At 46.2% G+C, this 20,300-nt stretch overlaps 2 protein-coding genes across 6 annotated transcripts in view; one reads left to right on the top strand and one right to left on the bottom strand.

Annotated features, from left to right (window-relative positions):
* The window catches only part of Lman2l (lectin, mannose binding 2 like), a 30,198-nt gene extending 21,778 nt beyond the window's left edge, over positions 1–8,420 (top strand). For all 5 annotated transcript variants that reach the window (XM_070013349.1, XM_070013350.1, XM_070013353.1 and 2 more), the window contains 2 exons: positions 6,627–6,746; positions 7,063–8,420. In XM_070013349.1, coding sequence (XP_069869450.1) covers positions 6,627–6,746; positions 7,063–7,205 — 263 coding nt within the window. In that variant the 3' untranslated portion in view covers positions 7,206–8,420. The remainder of the gene's footprint in view (positions 1–6,626; positions 6,747–7,062) is intronic.
* A 1,979-nt stretch (positions 8,421–10,399) lies between these two features.
* Fer1l5 (fer-1 like family member 5) overlaps positions 10,400–20,300 on the bottom strand; it is a 60,913-nt gene continuing 51,012 nt past the window's right edge. The window contains exons 35-53 of the mRNA XM_070013260.1: positions 19,236–19,382; positions 18,994–19,156; positions 18,834–18,859; positions 17,463–17,513; positions 17,270–17,374; positions 16,648–16,767; positions 16,045–16,206; positions 15,746–15,837; positions 14,825–14,995; positions 14,478–14,626; positions 14,094–14,233; positions 12,687–12,775; positions 12,364–12,459; positions 12,090–12,231; positions 11,772–11,871; positions 11,506–11,696; positions 11,259–11,368; positions 10,848–10,995; positions 10,400–10,764 (exon numbers count right to left, since the gene is read on the bottom strand). Coding sequence (XP_069869361.1) covers positions 10,531–10,764; positions 10,848–10,995; positions 11,259–11,368; positions 11,506–11,696; positions 11,772–11,871; positions 12,090–12,231; positions 12,364–12,459; positions 12,687–12,775; positions 14,094–14,233; positions 14,478–14,626; positions 14,825–14,995; positions 15,746–15,837; positions 16,045–16,206; positions 16,648–16,767; positions 17,270–17,374; positions 17,463–17,513; positions 18,834–18,859; positions 18,994–19,156; positions 19,236–19,382 — 2,436 coding nt within the window. The 3' untranslated portion in view covers positions 10,400–10,530. The remainder of the gene's footprint in view (positions 10,765–10,847; positions 10,996–11,258; positions 11,369–11,505; positions 11,697–11,771; positions 11,872–12,089; positions 12,232–12,363; positions 12,460–12,686; positions 12,776–14,093; positions 14,234–14,477; positions 14,627–14,824; positions 14,996–15,745; positions 15,838–16,044; positions 16,207–16,647; positions 16,768–17,269; positions 17,375–17,462; positions 17,514–18,833; positions 18,860–18,993; positions 19,157–19,235; positions 19,383–20,300) is intronic.

Consider the following 20,300-nt stretch of genomic DNA (forward strand, 5'->3'; position numbering starts at 1 on the left):
ATGTCCTGAGAATGCTGTGTGTGTGTGTGGTGTGTTATGGGAAGTAAATGTCCTGAGAATGCTGTGTGTGTGTGTGTGTGTGTTATGGGAAGTAAATGTCCTGATGAATGCTGTGTGTGTGTGTGTGTGTGTGTGTGTGTGTGGTGTGTGTGGTGTGTTATGGGAATGTCCTGAGAATGCTGTGTGTGTGTGTGGTGTGTTATGGGAAGTAAATGTCCTGAGAATGCTGTGTGTGTGTGTGTGTGTGTGTGTGTGTGTGTGTGTGTGTGTGTGTGTGTGTGTGTGTGTGTGTGTGTGTGTGTGTGTCCTGAGAATGCTGTGTGTGTGTGTGTGTGTGTGTGTGTGTGTGTGTGTGTTATGGGAAGTAAATGTCCTGATGAATGCTGTGTGTGTGTGTGTGTGTGTGTGTGTGTGTGTGTTTGTATGTTTTGGGGGAATACCATAAATGCCCTAAAGCCCAGTTGTGCTTGGAGCTAGCAAAACAGTTTGCTTCTTTATACAGGCAGCTCTTCCAGCCTGTGTTTTGAGTTCCTGACTTTCTTATCTCTGTTGTCCTTTTCTCTTATCAATCTTGTTTTTTTTCTATCTGCCAATATACCCAGCCTAGTCTCCTCCCCACCCCAACTTGGGGTGTTTGTGTGTGTCTATTTTTTTTTGACGATCATGGGGCTTGAACTCTGGGCCTGGGCGCTGTCCCTCAGCTCTTCAGCTCAAGGCTAGCACTCTACCACTTGAGCTACAGCACCACTTCCGGTTTTCTGGTGGTTTATTGGAAATAAGAGTCTCATGGACTTTCCTGCCTGGGTTGGCTTTGAACGGTGATCCTCAGATCTCAGCCTCCTGAGTAGCTAGGATTACGGGTGTGAGCCACTGGTGCCCAGCTCTGTGTCTATGTTTTACTAGGTTGTTAACTACCACTTGAGCCTTACCTACAGCCCTACTTTTTGCTGGTTATTATGGAGATGGAGTCTAGTGGACTTTTCTGCTTATATTGGTGTCTGTTATCATCTAGATCTCAACCTCCTGAATAGCTAGAATTACAGATGTGTGCTGTGCCTGGCTTCCCTCTCTCTTAATAAAGCTGCTTTTCAACTCTGCCATCTCTCTTCTAACTAATCCTCCTTTTTTGCATAGACTTGAATGTGTTATATATACAGTTGCTTTTGTTTCCTAGGCATTTTCCTTTTCACACATCATACTGGACCTATATCTTTACCTTGCTAGTAACACTGAAAAAACTAATTTCTGTTCTGTCACTGTGCACCATGCTCTGTTAATGGCCTCTCTCCTCCTCAGCTAATTTAATCAGTCACTGAAACTGTTGCCTTCCTTGACTTCTGTGTTATCACTACTTGGCTCTTCTACTTTTCTGTCTCTTCTGCTTTCTCTTTCTGCTTATGCCCAATTCATAGCTTCCTTGATATGTTCATTGGGTCCCTTAGCTTTAGCCCCAGTCATAATGCCTTTGGTAAAGAGATAAGGAATAAACTTAGTTCTCTTGATACTTAATTTACTTTGAATAAATCTTGGTTTTGGAATAGATCATTCTTGTGGCACAGTGGAAAAACAAGGACCCACCTGGAACTAGCAGTAGCTACTGAGCTCAGTCATCATTGCTAAGAGGAAATGTAGGTCCAATAATAACAGATTTTTCAGATAGTCTTGTTTTCAAGACAGACTGGAAATATGTATTTTTTTTTTTTTTCTGCTGGTCATGGGGCTTGAACTCCTGGGGGCTGGGCACCGTCCCTCAGCATTTCAGCTCAAGGTGAGTGCTCTACCACCACAGCGCCACTTCTGATTTTCTGGTGGTTAATTGGAGATAAGAGTCTCATGGGGACTTTCCTGCCAGGGCTGGCTTTGAACCACAATCCTCAGATCTTAGCCTCTTGAGTAGCTAGGATTATAGACATGAGCCACCTGCTCCTGGCTAAATTTTTTTTTTTTTGGGGGGGGGTCATTCTTGGGTCTTGAACTCTGGACTTCAGTGTTGTCCCTGTACTCTTCAGCTTAAGGTGAGCGCTCTATCACTTGAGCCACAGCACTACTTCTGGTTTTCTAGGGGTTTATTGGAGATAAAGAGTCTCATGGACTTTCCTGCCTGCACTGGCTTTGAACCCTGATCCTTAGGTCTCAGCCTCTTGAGTAGCTAGGATTAAAGGTGTGAGCCACTGGTGCCCAGCTTGGCTAGATTTTTAAAAATGAAATTTTATGGGCTTTTTTTTGGGTGTGGGGTGTGTATGTGTGTATGCACGTGCATGCATACATGTGCATGTGTGTGTGCATGCGTGAGTGCTGGTGCTTGAACTCAGGGCCTGGATGCTGTCCCCGAGCTTCTCTGCTCAAGCCTAGCTCTCAAGTAGTTGAACCACAGCTTCACTTTGGCATTTTTGGTATATAATTGGAGGCAAGAGTCTCATGGCCTTTCCTGCTCTGGCTGGTTTCAAATCAGGATCCTCACATCTCAGCCGCCTCAGTAGGAAGAGCACCTGGCTTATGTTTTTGTAATTTTTTTTCTTTTGAATCCTACTCCTTAACAGCTAAATTTTTAAAATCAAATTTATCATATATATATATATATTTTTTTTTTTGTCAGTTCTGGGACTTGACTCTGGGCCTGGGCACTCAGCTCTTCAGCTCAAGGCCTAATAGTGTTCTACCACTTAAGCCACAGCACCACTGCCAGTTTTCTAGTGGTTAATTGGTGATAAAAGTCTCCTGGACTTTCCTGCCTGGACTGACTTTGAACTAGGATCCTTAGATCTCAGCCTCCTGAGTAGCTAGGATTACAGGTGTGAGCCACTGGCCCCTGGCTTAAGATATTTTTTGAGAGGATCAGTGCTTGAACTCAGAGCCTTGAACTTACTTGGCTGGCATTCTACCACTTGAATCAAACTCTAGCCCAACATTGCTATGAGACTCCAGATCTCAGCCTTCTGATTAGCTAGGATTATATACTTAAGACATTGTCTTGTCAGTTTGAAGGGTTGGACAAATATTTACATCATTACAGTTTACATCTGTGTAAACCTCACACAAAAAATCCAGAATATTTTTATCACTTGCCGGAAGTTGCCCTGCCCTTTGCCAGATCCCTCCCTTGCCCTGGACCCAAGCAGCTATGCATTAGCCTTTTGATACTTACAGAGATTTGTTTTGGTATATAAGAGTCTGATTCCTGTGCAGATCTAGCTTTAGCATAGGGACACAAGACAAAAGCTTGAGATCTTTGCCTCATATTCTTGTTAGGTCACATATTTTCCTTTGAGCTTACAGATTTCTAGGTTAACCTCCTTATATAATTTCCTTCCCTCCCTCTCCAAGTTCCCTCCCTCCCTCTCTCCTTCTTTCCCTCCCTTTTTCCATGCTTTTTTTTGAGACAAGATCTCTTTATTAGCTGTTTTTAGAAACTTGCTGAATAGCCAAGGATGACCTTGAACTCATAATTCTTTTATCTTAGCCTCCCAAGGGCTGAGATTACAGGCATGTTACCATGTCTGGCTCTAATTTTCAATTGAAGTCGTTCTGAACTAAAAATGACAAGTGATGATTTTTTTTTGTTTGTTTAATCCCAAGGAGTCTTTTTAGTGATAGTGCCTAAGTCTATGCTCTCTGTCCATACAATACCTTAAATGCAAATTATGTTTTCCTGCGATTTTTGCCAGTCCTGGGGCTCGAACTCAGGACCTGGGCACTATCCCTGAGCTTCTTTTGCTCAAGGCTAGCACTCTGCCAGTTGAGCCACAGCACCACTTCTGGTTTTTTCTGTATATGGTGCTGAGGAATCGGACCCAGGGCTTCATGCATTCTAGGCAAGCACTCTACCACTAAGCCACATTCCCAGCCCCTCCTACCCTATTTGTGTGTGTGTGTGTGTGTGTGTGTGTGTGGTTTTAAGACAGGGTTTGACCTCATGATCCTCCTGCTTGGCCTTCTGAGTGCTGGGATTACAGGCATACACCACCAACCTCTTACTTTTTGTAGAATGACTTGTTGAAAACTGAGGCATTTAGAACATTTCCAGCTTGTCCCAAGCTTTGATTCTCCTACACTGTGAGGACTATTGCTCTAGCTTGTTATCCTGTCCCATGTTTAAATTCAGCTCTGACATCTACATTATTTTCCCAATTGAAGACAAGACCAGTCTGAGGATTTGCTAAAAATTCTAGCAATCAAAGCAGCTAGAAATGACTAGAAATCCAAGCCCCAATCAGTAACTAACCTTGCAATGAGCACCCCTTGTACTTATATTTGTGTCCTTTTACCAATTCCCACTGAAAGGAAGAGAGCTTTCTTAATAAATGTCTGTGGCAGTAAATGTACAAGCCTGGAATTTCCCAGAAAATCAAGGAAGATAGCAAAAACATATAAAAGGACTTAGTCACCAACTTGAATAGGCTCCCACTAACAAAGATGGGCTGAGTTAGTGCCAGTAGGAAGCTGAAAACAGGAGGATTGTAGTTTAAGACTAGCTTGGGCAGAAACGTTCTTAAGACTTCTTCTCAACTTGTAGCTGGTCACAGTGATTTACACCTGTCATCTGAGTTATGTGGGAAGCTGAAATTAGGAGGATTGTGGTTCCAGCTCAGCCTAAGCAGGAAAGTCTGAGAGATTCATTTCAATCAATGGAAAGAAGCTGGGCATGGTGATATATGCTGTCTTTCCAAGTATGACAGGAAGTCTAAAATAGGTAGATTGACATCTAAATGGGGAAGGGGAATGTTGGTGGCCAGGAAATCCAGACCCTACCTCAAAAACAGTATAAAAAAGGGCTGGAAGCATGGCTTAGTGGTAGAGTATTGGACAAGCAAGCACTGATTTTAAACTTGGTGCTGGCAAAAAAGAAAAAATATGGATTGAGTTAAATATAAAATAATATGGAGCTGGGGGGCTGGGAAGGTGGCTCAGTGGTAGAGTGCTTGCCTTGCATGCATGAGGCCCTGGGTTCGATTCCTCAGCACCACATAAGCAAAAAGAAAAAAGCCGGAAGTGGCACTAGGGCTCAAGTGGTAGAGCGCTAGCCTTGAGCTGAAGAGCTGAGGGACAGTGCCCAGGCCCAGAGTTCAGGCCCCACAACCGGACCCAAAAAAAAAGAAAAAAAAAAAAAAAAAATAATATGGAGCTGGGAAGGTGGCTCAATGGTAGAGTGCTTGCCTTGCATGCATGAGGCCCTGGGTTCAATTCCTCAGCACCACATAAGCAAAAAGAAAAAAGCTGGAAGTGGTGTTGTGGCTCAAGTGGTAGAGTGCTAGCCTTGAGCTGAAGAGCTGAGGGATAGCACCCAGGCCCAGAGTTCAGGCCCCACGACCGGACCCCCCCCCCCCCCCAAAAAAAAATATGACTGCACTGAAACACAGGAGATAAGCTTAAAGCTCTGAGTTTATAATGATTGGGATTTTTTGTTGTTGTTGTTGTTCTTTGTCGGTCGTGGGACCTGAACTCTGGGCTTGGGCGCTGTCCTTCAGCTCTTCAGCTCAAGGCTAGTGCTCTACCACTTGAGCCACAGAGGCACTTCTGGCTTTTTCTGCTTATGTGGTGTTGAGGAATGGAACCTAGGGCCTCAAGCATTCAAGACAAGCACTCTACCACTGAGCCACTTCCCAGCCCCTATAATGATTGTTTTAAGAGAGAAAAGTCAGCTGTGGTTGTATATACCTGTAAGCTTAGCACACTGAAGGCTGAAGCAGAAGGATCATAGGTTCAAGTCCAACCTAGGCTATGTAACAAGACCTTGTCTAACTAGATACATACATACATATACATGTATATATCTAATTTGTGTGTGTGTGTGTGCGTGCTGGTCCTGGAGTTTGAACTCAAGGCCTGGGCACTGTCCCTGAGCTTCTTTTGGTCAAGGCTAGCATTCTATTGATTAAGCCACAGCTCTACTTTCAGCTTTTTGGTGGTTAATTGGTGATAAGAATCTTATAGACTTTCCTGCCTAGGCTGGCTTTGAACCATATTCCTCAGATTTCAGCTTCCTGAGTAGCTAGGATTACAGCCATGAGCCAACAGCACCCAGCTTGTTTGATCTTTTATCTGGCAATATTAGGAAGATTCAGTATCACAGTTCCAGATGCCACAAAGAAATAGCCAGTATCCAGAAGGTGATTATCTCCCAAGGCAGTAACAGTTCCCTACCTATGACTCAAACAGATTCAAGAGATCTTTTCCTATCTGTGCACGTGTGTGTGTGTGTGTGTGTGTGTGTGTGTGATCTTCATGAGGGAAAAAGAAGCTGTATGTGTCTTCTATGTGTCTACTATGTGTCTTCTCACTCCTAGAAGGGTTTATATATCCTCTTCACTATTGTCCCTACAGCTTTTTAAATTAGATAATGCATTGTTTGTCAGTAAAAACTTAAGTGAAGAATATAGAATATGATCCCATTCTTTATTTTTAGATGAGAAAATGGCTTTATCTCCAATTAACCACTAGAAAACCGGAAGTGGTGCTATGGCTCAAGTGGTAGAGTGCTAGTCTTGAGCTGAAGAGCTGAGAGACAGCACCCAAGCCCAGAGTTCTAGTCCCATGACCAACAACAACAACAAAAACTTGAACAAAATACTAACCCCAAAACTTTTTGAGGTGACTGGAGTAATTATTCTTCTTGCTTTCGTCTCTAGATAATCATGATGTCATTTCCCTGAAGTTATTTGAGCTGACAGTGGAGAGAACTCCAGAAGAAGAGAAACTGCATCGAGATGTGTTCCTACCCTCAGTGGACAATATGAAGCTGCCTGAGAGTGAGTATGGGATCCTGGGAAATGCTCCCATGGTTACAATATTGATGAAATCTAGGTGACTTGCACTCGCAGCTTTCAGGGTGGATTCCTTTCTCTGTGGAATATTTGTATCACTTCCCACTTGTCCTTCCATTACAGATATTTAGCAGGTGGGCTGATTCACTTTTAGATGGAACTACCTGGAAAGGGGAAGTCTAAGCTCTTATTCCAGAAGGGGTCATCAAAAACTGGGGTCTAGGCAGCTTAAGATCCTTCCCTTCTTGGTGGGCTTCATGTTTCTGATTTGTTTTTGTTTTTGTTTTCTTTGCTTCCTTAGTGACAGCTCCACTGCCTCCCTTGAGTGGCCTGGCTCTCTTTCTCATCGTTTTTTTCTCCTTGGTGTTTTCTGTATTTGCCATTGTTATTGGCATCATACTCTACAACAAATGGCAAGAACAGAGCCGAAAGCGGTTTTACTGAACTCTGCTGTTGGTACCCTGTCTGTGACTATCACCCATGAAGTGTGGGAATAGCAGGTACTGGCCTGAGCACACAGCCTGGCAGATCTACTTCAGACCGCAGCAACTTGTCAGGAACTGTGTCCATCACTGGAGTTTGAATGCAAGCATCCTTTATCCCCAGGGACATCTAACTGGTCCAGGAAGTCACCCATCTAGGGCAGTGCTGCTGTGATGTGCCTTTCCCTGAAGTCCTCTTCCACTTGGAAATTTAGAGTTGTGAAGAGAATACATACATATTCTGATGCCAAAATCGCAGAACAGAATTGGATAGTCTGGGCATGGACTAGACTCAGCAGGCCTTTCTACTCTTTTTAAGTCAACAAATAGAAAACCAGAACTCATACTTCTGGATATCCATTTATTGGTTTTTGCTTTTTGCACATGCTTCTTTTTGAGATTTCCTTGGAGATCTGAATGGAAACATCTTCTTGCCTCCCTTTCTGCCTCCATTCATTGTCTTCTCAATGTGCATCCTGAGACAAATACCCAAAATACATTTGGGTATTTTTTTTGTTGGGTTCTGGAGCTCTAGAACAAACTTAGGTTTCACCGATCCTCATTAGGTGGACCTAGGGCTCTTCGCTTTTTAGCCTGTTGCTCCAGCCTCTCTTTTCTAGCCAGGTTCTTGAGTCTTGTTGTGTCTGCGGCCTTCCTATCCGATCCCTCAGGCCCTTGGTGAAGACTGAAGTCCTTGTGCAAGTTAAGAGAAGCTTGGGAGACTTCATAGGTGCCATGAGATTAACTGTGAAACTGATGAGTTCTAGGTTTGACTCAGAGTGAACATTTGTCATTTGCTCTAATCAGGTGGAGGTATTTCTGGACTTAGTGTATCCACTTAAACTGCATGTTTTTTGTTTATCATGGTTTTTGGAATCTCACTTTGAACATTGGAAGTATAAAGAAGCTCTTATTATTACTTGATTTTGGACACTCCCCCAAGAAGAAATTTGGCTCCTTTGTCCTAATGGAGAAGAAACAGCTGCTGTTTTATGTTGCAAGAATGGGAGCAAATGGCCTTTATCCTGTGCCTGGAAGAGTTTGTGGTAATTGAGCAGAACAGCCTGAGTACTGTTTTTGTGTCAGCCCTTATTTCAATGCCTTATCTGAAAGGAGTCACACGCTGCTCACCTGTCTGCCCTGTGATTAAATGGTTAGAAGCTAGTGTTTCCCTAGAGGACATGAAACTGAACTTTCTTCTGGGCCTGTGTAGCCTAAGAAAATTCTTAAAGTGGCTGATATAACCAATCATGAGCCTTTGACTCAGTGTCTTCCTTTCTAGGGTGTATTTTAGGGGAGGTCTAAGCTTTTTTTTTTTTTGTCGGTCATGGGGCTTGAACTCTGGGCTTGGGCGCTGTCCCTTAGCTCTTCAGCTCAAGGCAAGAGCTCTACTTGAGCCATAGCACCACTTCCGGTTTTCTGGTGGTTTATTGGAGATAAGAGTCTCTGGGACTTTCCTGCCCGGGTTGGCTTTGAACTTCAATCCTCAGATCTCAGCCTCCTGAGTAGCTAGGATTACAGGTGTAAGCCACCAGTGCCCGGCCTAAGCCTTTTCTTGAGTTTCAAGTACATCAACTCTTTGGGATTGACCAAGCCCTCAGTTTATACCAGAAGGAAGGGGTCACCTTGGCTGTGGATAGGTATTCCTTTTCTTCAGCCCTCTTTCTTTGTGCTTGATTAATATAGCACAAATGTAACTAAACTTTAAGTGCAGCACAGAATATCTTGCCCTCCTTCAGGTGAGATAAAAGTAGGTGCAGATGGATGGTCTCCTAATATCTTTCCCACAAAGCAGAATATCAAGGGAGCCAGATGACAAATTGTGACCTAGAACTTGGTCTTAGGACCAGGAAAACTGAAAAAGCAAATGACTGTTTTGCCTATTTTTGACTTGACGGGCAAGCTGAATTGGCCTGTGTGGCTGGATTGGCTTGTGTGAAGAGATTGAATTGGCTGGAGACTAGGTGGAGCTCTTGAAGTGCCAGGGTAGTTGTATAGAAGGGAGGGTCTAGTCATAGGAAGGAGATTGCGGGGGAGGGGAGAAGAGAGAGAGAACCAGTGGGTTTGTATAACTTCAGCTCATGAGCACTTTGAAACTTTTTTTTTTTTTGGGGTCCGGTCATTGGGCCTGGGTGCGGTCCCTCAGCTCTTCAGCTCAAGGCTAGCACTCTACCACTTGAGCCTCAGCGCCACTTCTGGCTTTTTTCTTTTTGCTTATGTGGTGCTGAGGAATCGAACCCAGGGCCTCAGGCATGCAAGGCAAGCGCTCTACCACTGAGCCACCTTCCCAGCCCCTGAAACTTTTTTTTTTTTTGGCTAGTACAGGGACTTGAATTCTGAGCCTCATGCCCTTGGCTTTCTTGCTCACAACTGGCACTCTGCCACGTGAGCCACACCTCCACTTCTTGCTTTTTGCTGGATAATTGGAATTAAGAGTCTCAAAGATATGTCTGCTGAGCTGTGTCAGAACTGCAATCCTCAGATTTCAGCCTCCTGGGTATATGGGATTACAGATAATAAGCCACTGGTGCCTGCACCTTGAGGCTTTTTAAGGAGGGCCAGGAAGATGTGACATATAGTCCCCACCCAACCTAGGGATTAGGCTTCTGTCCTTTGAGAAACACGTTGCACAAGAAAACCATTCAACCTAGGGCTGGGGATGTAGTTGAGGTAGTACAAGGTTCTGGGTTCAATCCCTAATCCTAAAAGAAAACAAAACCCACCCATCCTAGCCTTGTATGTCCTGCTCTGGCTCCTGCTTTTTGTTATAGACACAAATTTTTCCATGGTGAGTGAGACCAGATATTTTTCTAGGTATTATAACCCTAATGTGCTATAACCTGGTTAGTGGCATAGTGCTTGTGCTCATGTGCCTAGTGTAAGAGCAGTGGCCTTAGTATGCTGCTCACTCATTAGCATCACTTTCCTACAGTCATTCTTTCCTTCCTTTCCTCTGATGTCAGAGGCTTTTAGTGATAAGAGGGCTAGAAGTGCACAAAGGTGACTGATGGTGTTCCTTGACTGAAGAGCTGATGATTTCAGCCTTACCTATTGTCTTCAACCTTTCCAACCCCAAGTTACAAGGTGACTTTATTTATAAAACTTGTGTATTTCAGTGGCTGGAAAAAATTACAGGTTGCTCTTTTTATTGTAAATTCTTTCCAAAAAATAGAATATGTACAAGCCCCTTGTATATGTCTTAGAAGACAGAAACAGGAAACTGGTAGGAAGGCCAGAGGGCTGGTGGTAAGCAGGAGATAAGCCAGCCCAACATGGACAAATTAGTCTTATGGAGCTACAAGTTCTAGGAAGTCTGGGAAGATAAGACTTTGGTAATTCTTGGAATTACCTCCTTCCTGGAGGAGTGTTGTTGTTGTTTGGTCTCCTGTAGTCTGTAAGTTTGGATGTTGGAGGTCAGAGAAGTTGTCCCTGGTGGTGTTTTGGGAATTGATGAGGTTGATTATTTTAATGGGAGGATACATCCGAAGTTCAGGTTTGATTAAGCTCATGGCCAAATAGTTCTAGAAGAGACCACAGAGTTAACCCAAAATCATCATCCCCAAAGCCACCAGTACCTTTGTCTGTCCCCAGGATTCTCACTCACCGGAGTTGCGTAGATAAAGTTGAACAGTACAAACACTCCAACCAATATGATGAAGGCCACTAGGATTTTGAAGCGGTAGCGTTTGCAGGAAGCGAGGCACACATTTTTAATAGGTGACCGCAACCACATGAAAGCGGTGTCACTGCGTCTGTCCATGGTAGGAGATGCCAGAGAATGAAGGGCAGAAAGAACCTTCGGATCTATGATCCAAAGCAGAAGAGCTTTCTTTCTTTTGGGGTGGGGAAGGGTCACTTGCTCCCCCCCTAACTTCTCAAGTCTGCTGTCTTCTATTATAACTGAGCTATCTGGCAGGAAGTAATTACCCATATCCACTTGGCCCACTGATCACCATCCCATACAAATTGAAACAAAAAAAAGGTATTTTATGCCTCTGACTAATAGAGCCCTTACAAGGGAGGATGAAGAGTAGGGTATTGGTTGGGTTCCGATTGACCTCGTCCAGCTGGCCTGATTAAGGCATCTTTCTCTGTCAGGATCTCCAGAGACATCTTCACTTTACCCTAGAGATAGCACAGGTGGTAGGCTAGGTCAGACGTAAGGGCATGCTGGACTACTCCCTAGCATCCAGAAAGGAAAAGGACCCCAGCAGTTACGTTGACAGCCGTTCTAGTCAGTAGACATCCTCCCCAGTTCCTACCGACAAGCGCCATTTGTTCCCATCTTGGACCTGGCAAGGCCACCATCCAGTTACAGTCATCTTCTTAAAGAGAGAGAAGCGCTTGTGTTGGCGGTAGGGCCACTTGGGATTAGTATCCATCATCCTGAGGGAACATTGCTTGGAGGTACGGGCCGGAAAGGGCATATCTGATAAATCCAGCTCCAGGACCCCTGAGCCCAGAAAAATGCCATTAGTAAGAAGCAGCTCCCTGTCCTGTGGTCACAAGCCCTATGCTAGTATCTTACCTATGAAGTCATCACTGGAGAAGAAGTCATTGTCCCAGATCTGAATGATGAGCCGGGCTGGAAACTTCATTGATGTGGGGTCCAGGCTCCATATATAATCCTGGAGGACAGCAGAAGGGCATGTCACTGGTCTGTTTCCTTGACATTTCCCTTGGACACCTACCCAGCAGTGATGGACTTATCACCATCAAAGAAGAGTACTTCTGCCTAAGGACACATTCCTAATGTTCTGTTACAACTTGTATTCTCTGGAAGGAGCTGGGAAGGAGGAAATTCAAGACCCTAGGCTCCGCCCCTTCACCCCACCACACCTATTACCTTCTGGCTCTGGACACACATGCACTCTGCCGCCAGGTAGTCCATGGTGAAGATGAACCTCCAGTTGAAGTTGCCTTCCCCAGTCATGGAGTGGTAGTGGACATCTGTCTTCTGCATGTCCTTCTCTATCCCAAATAACCACCTAGGGACAGAGTCCTTTCACCTGGCATTCATGAGTATGCCCTCCCCCCTGCTTCCTGCCAGCCACAGGTAGTAGTGGAGAGAAATCTTCCCCTTGGGATTAGGAGGATGGCTGAAGTAGGGCTCTTCTCACCCTTTGACGTAGATGTCGCTCATCTTGTCTCTACTTAAAGTCTCATGCACCAGGTCCACGTGGTTAGTTTGCCAGATAATGCAGCGCAGCTCATACCTGCAGCCACTGTGCTCTGAGGCTTTGCTGAGGGTTATCTCCCCAGCTGCAGCCTTAGTGAAGGAGGCTAAGGCCTGAAAGCTGCCTTCTGTGCTTTTGCTGAATTTGGGAAACTTAGAAAGCTCTTAGTAGAGCTTCATAAACTGTTTCCAGGAATAAATTATGGCCACTCAAGGGTGTGAGGGCTGAACTGAGATGCAGCCAATGAGAATAGGGTCATTACTTACCGTTTAGGTTTTCTGGGGCTGATGTTGACTGGGGGGCCAGGAGGCCCCAGCTTCTTGGGAAAAATGTCCACCCACAGTTGTACCTTTCCCTAGAGTAGAGAAATATTCACTAGTCTGGGGGTTGCTGGGATCCCTGTTCTCAGCAGGATGGTCTGGGAGTTTGTTTTTCCAGTTTCTGAGGCCTCATGAGGCTGTAAACTCACACTACCCAGGAATGGGGCATAGAGGTTTCTGAGAGGCAGCAGGTAATCAATCACCTGCTAGCTTCCTCTTCGTTTTTGACTGGAATAGTAGTAAAATGTGGGTGGTGTATGATGGCTCCAAAGCCAATGGTTTGGTACTGAGATTTCACTTATAACTGGTCAGGGGAGTGGCTGATGCCACTTATTGAGTAGGTCATGCTTAGATGGCCTCTAATGGGGATCCCAAGTAGGGTTGGGCTTTTCTTTATTAAGCAGTGTGAAAGCCTTGAGTAAGAGGAACTTGGGTAGCCAGTCAGATGATCCAATCAGGTACTGGACCTTGAACTTGGGGTCTTATTCCCAAGCACTCCACCACTGAGCTACATCCTGAGCCCTTAGCTCATTTTGTATACTATAAGAATAGTAAACTAGCCGTAAAGTACAGAGGCCTGAGAAAGAACATAAAAGCTGAAAGCAGTAAAGAAAGGAGGAAGTAAAAGGGCAGCACTACCAACCTTGGAAAATAAATATGTTGTCTTTCAAATTACCAGACCTACTTTCATTCTTCTGAAGTTGACCCATTTGAGAAAACAGGTTTTATGAGAATAGCTAGCTAGATAGATGGATAGATAGATAGATAGATAGATAGATAGATAGATAGATAGATAGATAGATTTAGATATCTATATATGGAGAGAGAGAATGAATGAATAATGCTCAGCAGAGGACTTTAAAATGTGGCATGAGCTTAAGAGATTTGGAGAATGAAAATGAGTGATTTTAGTAGCTGGAGGGAAAAGGATAATTAGGGTGCTCTTGGCTATATCTTTGTTCCTTTGTTTAAGGCTCCTTGCCATGGGGAAAGCAGCCTGCAATTAACAGCCAGAACCAGGGTTGTAATGTCTGCACTGTCTGAGCTGCGGTGCCACCTCCCCGCCACTCCTGAGAGATGAAGGCAGTGCAGGTATTGGCTGGTAGGGCTCACTTGTGCTTCCTGCACCTGGCGCACAGCCTCCATTTCCTGTCCAGCTCTGAAGTTCTGTATTCTAAGCGACATGGCTGGAATTTCTTGCTTATTAACATGCAAAATATGCTTGTCTTCTGGTGTACATATTATCAGAGTGATTGGCCTTGTCTTCCCTCTCATTCTGGGCTATGGCCTGAACCCTGTTTCCTGGTCCAGCCTGTTTCATACGAGACAGGAACAGCCCCACCAGTCCTATACCTGGTCGATGCCTGGTTGGCTGTCACTGTATAGTGTGCGGGTCTCCACATGCTCAGGTACAAGCCCCTGGGTGTGCAGGATATACAGTGCTAGGCGTTCTTTCTTGGGTCCCAAACCATAAACATCAGGAGGTTTGGGCTCTGGATTGGAAGGAGGGAATCATGAGGTTATTAACTTTCCCATCTCCTAGACACTTTCCCAGCCTCAAGTGGGTGGTGGCCAAGGTTGCCTTCTGTGAGAAGAAAGGGGAAAGGAGTGGGGGTGGGGGTGCCTACTGGCCCAGAAGCAATTTCTCCCTGTCCTCTCTCCCCCCTCCATTTGTATGCAGCTCTTCCATTCTGGAGCCACCTCAGCTGCATTTTCTGTACCTGCGCTGGGGCTTACCGAAGTTTTTCAAGTTGAATATCTTCCCATTATAAAAAACAGAGTCATCCTTAGGGTCGAACATGGGTGGGGGCAACCCTTTCCGTTTGGCATAGCGTTCCAGAAGGTAACTTGGGAGCATCTGATCCCTCCATCTAAAGGGTCCTGAGCTGTGGGGTAGGGAAGAGGGGAAAGAGGTTCTGGAGAATGTGCTGCTCTGAGCAGGATACTAGGAAGTGGGGACTGGATAAATGGAACTCTGGTTCCCAGCCCAGATATTCTTAGCCTCTCCCTAAGGGAGCAATGAGATCTCATCCTCCCTTCTCCCCTCCCCATCAGCCTCAATTGCCAGACAGGTCCAGTCTCACTGGCAGTAGGATTTGGAAAGCCCACATCGGGCTCCGAAGCCAGACAGGAGTCGGTTTTCAAGGTCAATGACTGTGGTTCCGATCTTATCATCAGGGGAAAATAGGTCAAAGTCATAGAGCTGGATCTGTAGGTCCTTCTCAAGAGGAATGTTACAGGTGAGTTCAAACATCCTAGAAGTCAAGTGTTGGAAATGGCAGAGGCTGTGAGCCAGCCTCTCCATGTTAGCATCTTCCCCAAAAGCCCCCTTTCTTCACTTATGGCAGACATGGAGAATAAAAACTTGGGGTAGTTTGCTGTCCACCAATAGCCATTCCTTGTATGTGGCTGAAAAAACCTTTATTGTTTGCTTGCTTGCTTGCTTGTTTGCAAGGGATCAAACCCAGAGCTTTGTGCATGCTAGGCAAGCACTCTACCACTGAACTACATCCCCAGCTCCAAAAATAACTTCTGATGGCCTGGTCAGTGAAGTGTGAGCTCCATTTCCAGACAGAGTGTGTATGAGAGAAATAAATCCACTTATCTTCCACCTGTTGGGCATCGAGGGCGTGTGAGACACTTTTCAGAAGGAACTCAGGGTCTGGGAGAGAATCTAACGCACTGCTGGGGCTGACTCCCAGCTGAGTAGGAAGGGGATAGAAAAGCAGGATAGGGGCTGGGCACCAGTGGCTCATGCCTGTAATCCTAGCTACTCAGGAGCCTGAGATCTGAGGATCATGGTTCAAAGCCAGCCTGGGCAGGAATGTCCATGAGACTCTTATCTCCAGTTAACCACCAGAAAACTGGAAATGGTGCTGTGGCTCAAGGGGTAGAGTGCTCGCCTTGAGCTGAAGAGCTGAGGGACAGCGCCTAGGCCCAGAGTTCAAGTCCCACAACCGACAAAAGAAGAAAAAAGTAGGACAGGGTGAATGAGGGCCACTTACATGCCAAAGATGGGGTCCAGAGTGTTGGGCTGGTATGAGTCCCGGTTGCCAAGCTTCGTCTGTCCCAGTTGCAGGGTCACATAAGGGTCACACTGGGGGTTATATATAAGCCAGGTAAGTGGGGAGTCAGTCCAGGTTGCTCAGGGAGGGAGGGAGTAGGGCAGAAATGAGCCGTGTGAACCCTGTGAACCCTGTAAGGAGTTAGTGGTCAGATTGTCAGAGCCTGAGGATCTCTGGGAGGTTAAGGTTTGGGCAGGGGGCAGAAGTAGCTGTGCTAATGGTTTCTGGGGGCTGTTTACCAGACCATTGAAGTCCTGTGGCTGCAGATTGATGCCTCGAATCACATACACCCTCACCAAGCACAATTGAGGGAAGTCTTCTGTGTCAGACCAAGTCATGAACTGGCGAGGGGGCTTGGGTTCTGCAGGGTTCTCAGGAAAGGGGTAGATGCAAAAGAGACCCTGGGGGTGGAGGAGGTGTTGGTAGCCCAGCCTGGCAGTACTGTACCAGCTCTACAAGGCTCTCCTATGGGGTACTTCTAGCTCCACTGCATCAGGAGACGGTGGGGTTGACGTGGCAGTGACAAGGCCGGGGGATAGTAGAGACAGTGACCTCTATTGAGGAGGTATCAAGCAGAGCACCTGAGGTCAGTGAGTGACCCCATTCTGCAGTTGTGAATTCTAACTACATCCATCCCTGCAGGTCTGAACTTGTTCTGAGACTAGCACAGGCCAGATCTGGGAATGAGAAGACCCTCCTCAGCTTTCCTGGTCCCAGCTCCTCCACTTCCCAAATTATTTTCAAGCCTTCACTGCCTCATTCTCCCAATGAACATGTAGAGCCAGGGCTTTCATTAGTCTCTGAAGTGATGGGTGATGAAACTGGGGTGGATAGACATATACCTTGAACTCCCCTACTACAGGACTGTCTGCCTTGGGCTGCTCCTGGTAGAGTCTGAAGGTCTGGCAGAAGTCCTGCAGGCCTTGGAAGGCTGGCACAGCTTCCAGCTCACAGTCATACACCTGTAGGGCAGGGAATCTGTGAGGTCCAGGTTGCAGGGGAGACTGTGTGCCTGGTATTAGGAGATGAAGGGCCTTTTACAAAGCATCTGTTCAGTCACAGCCCTCCTGCCTGCTTCAGACTGGCGGACTGATAGAGGAGACTGAGTCTTGAGGGACAATGCAGAAACTCTCCCACTTGCTGGTTCCTGGAGGAATCAAGGCTAGATCTGTGGCCCCTCCCCATATATTTTGTTTTGTTTTGTTTTTGGTTGTGAGGCTTGAACTCAGGGCCTGAGGCTGTCCCTGATCTCCTTTTGCTCAAGGCTAGCACTCTTATCACTTTGAGCCTCACGACCATGTCTGGTTTATTGGAGATAGTCTCACAGACCTTCTTGCCCAGGCTTGGCTTTGAACCCTGACCCTCAGATATCAATCTCCTGAATATCTAGGATTACAGGCATGGGCCACCAGTGCTCAACTCCTGTGGGGTTTTGTTCTACCTTCGCTCCCAGGATCCCCAAACCTTTAGGGTGTGGTAATCTTTGTGCTTATACGTCAGTGACTTGTGGTCATCTTCTGTGGCCCAAAATAGCTTGCTCCACCAGTCCACCTCATGTTCATATTCATCCTGGCAGGGAAGAGGGTCAGGCTGGAACCCCTACCTCCCTGAACTGTCTAGGTTTGTTCCTAATTCCCCTAGACTGGGCTTACTTTACCTCAGCCTTGCTGGACTTGAACCAGAACTTCCCATAGAGGTTCCCAAAGAACTGAAAAGTGAAATGGTAAGAGAAAGAGAAGATGTAAAGGCTGGGGCTAACTTCTCTGCTTTTTTTTCCCTATAGGCCTTTGAGTTCAGACAGGATTGGGGGACATGAAGGAAGGGAAGCATATTTCTTAGTATGTATTGCCCACATTATACTCCAATGGGCTCAGAAATGCAGAATCTCACACCCTACCCCAGCCTTCCGAGTCAGAATCTTTTCCCTCCCTCCCTCCCTCCCTCCCTCCCTTCCTTCCTTCCTTCCTTCCTTTCTTCCTCCCCCCCTCCTCCCCTCTCTCCTCCCTCCCTTCCTTCCTTCCTTTCTTTTTTCTTTTTTTGGTCATCATGAGGCGTGAACTCTGGACCTGGGCACTGTTCCTCAGCTCTTCAGCTCAAGGCAAGCACTCTACCACTTGAGCCACAGCACCACTTCCGGTTTTCTGATAGTTTATTGGAGATAAGAGTTTCCTGGACTTTCCTGCCCAGGCTGGCTTTGAACCTCAATCCTCAGATCACAGCCTCCTGAGTAGCTAGGATTACAGGTGTGAGCCACTAGCGCCCCGCTTGTTTTGTTTTTATTTTGATGCCACTACTGGGGCTTAAACTCAGGGCCTAGACACCCTCCCGAGCTTTGGTGCTCAAAGCCAGTGCTCTACCTCTTGAGTCATAGCTCCACTTTCAGCTTTTTCATGGTTAATTACAGATTGCAGCATGACAGGCTGGCCTCAAACCCTAATCCACAGATCTTAGCCTCCTGAGTAGCTAGGATTACAGGCATAAGCCACTGGCACCCAACCTTTTTTTATTTTCCCCTTCTTTTCTTCCTCCCTCCTTCCCTCCTTCTCTTCCCCAGGGTCTCACTTTGTAGCTTAGGCTAGCATGGAACTCACAATCTTCCTGCCTCAGCCTCCTGAGTGCTGGAATTACAGGCATACACTACCATGCCCAGCAAATCTGCTTTTGATGAAGATGTCTAGGACTCTTGTGCATTCAAGTATGATAATGCAGTAGCTCTGGACCTTGAATACAGAGTGGTATCATCTGGTGGGGCGCAAGAGGACTTGGAACAGAATTCTGATGCATAGGCCTATCTCCCAGCAACTTTGGTGGGATCTCTCTGTGGCCCAAGTTTAAGGAGTTCACAAGCTCTCAGGTACAGTCTTGAGTTGAAGACCCTTTAAAATTAAAGACCCTTAAAGACCTTCATGTACAGTTAGGCCTGCTCACACTGGGGCACAGACCCTAGGGCTATTTAACTGACATTCTTCCTCTGGGTTGGGGTTATTCCCATAAATAATGGAGAAGGTGGCCTCAGGCCATTACTCACAGGATGATGTTTCTTCAGAGAGAGCACTGTGTGGAGAGAGTACAGTCCTGAGCTTCAGGCCAGGAGGGACACCAACCCAGGGGAAGCCAGGGCCCTGCTTCTACTTCCAGCAGGGATTTGTAGGTAAGGCCTAGGAAAGGGTCAGCAGATAGAGACATACCTGGAAGCTTTGGAGGTATGTAATTCAGATTCCAGGGATCACAGAAATAGGGTTGGAGGAAGTCAACGCTGGCTTGACCCACTGTGATTTGCTGGCCATACTGCTGTGTGTCCACCACCTTCACCACAAGGGGCAGCGCATAGGTCTCCTCTGTAGGCATGAACTGCAGTCCAAGAAATGGTAGACAGTGTGAGGCCTCTCAAAAGGAGAGGGCTGCTCAGCCCTGCCTCAAGCCCTCTTACCACTGTGAGGAAAAGGACGGAATCAGGAAAGTTGGGGTTGGTCTCAAAGTCCTGGATGGCTTTAGTTCCCACAGACTGTTCCCCAAATTCCACCAGGAGCTGGGGGTAGCGCACTTCCTTCATGTTCCGAAGGCCCAAAGCCAGGACCTGCCAGAACAAGAGCGGGGAGATGGGGGAAATGGCCTTTGAAATGGGTCTAGGTCAGAGGGGGCTTGGCTTTCTTTGGGAACAACAGTGCATTGGAGAGTGTGTAGGGCTAAGGAATGAGTCAGAGTAGGAAGGAAGAGTCTGAAGGCTCCCTTGAGGTCTCCCTGTGAAAGATCTTGCTAGTCCTTTCAAGACAAGGCTACATGGGAGATACCATGTAGTTGCTAATTACTTCCTCATTGCTACTTTTCTGGGCTCAGACCAGAGGCTGGTTGCTGTAGAGTTCACAGAAGTAAGTGGGACCTAGATTTCTGGGCCATCTAGCTTATTGCTGACCTGTGTCTCAGAGAACTTCATAACTAGGCCATCTCAGGAGACATCCACAACCTTCTTCATGGGGGCTTCCTTAAGCCCAGAGCAGGCACCAGCCAGGTTGCTTGATCTTAGGGAAGCCCCTAGTCACTAGAAGACTTGATCCTACTTTTATAATAGGTTTCAATATGGGGAATCTCCATTTAGAGTCAGGTAGGTCTGAGCACAATATTGTCTCTTCTGCACAGGGTCAGTTCAGGGCTCAAATGCTACAACAGCTATAGTCCTAGGTCTAATGCCCACTATAAATACTTATAACAAAATTATTTATAATGTTTGGGGGCATAGGAATGGAGGGAAGATGGATGAACAAATGCACTCATAGTATTCAATATAAGCTATTTAAAAAATGAACTAAGCAACTTATGGATGGGGACTGGAAGGTCGGGGCGTGGGAAATGGGGGAAAGCAAAGGTTAACATTGTCCAAGAAGGATTGTACTCATTACAGTTATGGAATTGTAACTCTTATACAGCTCCTTAATATTATTTAGTTAGTAAGTTATTTGCCAGTCCTGGAGCTTGAACTCAGTGCCTGAGTGCTGTC

Source organism: Dipodomys merriami, unplaced genomic scaffold, assembly GCF_024711535.1.
Source record: "Dipodomys merriami isolate MVZ:Mamm:240054 unplaced genomic scaffold, mDipMer1.0.p SCAF_90, whole genome shotgun sequence".
NCBI lineage: Eukaryota > Metazoa > Chordata > Mammalia > Rodentia > Heteromyidae > Dipodomys > Dipodomys merriami.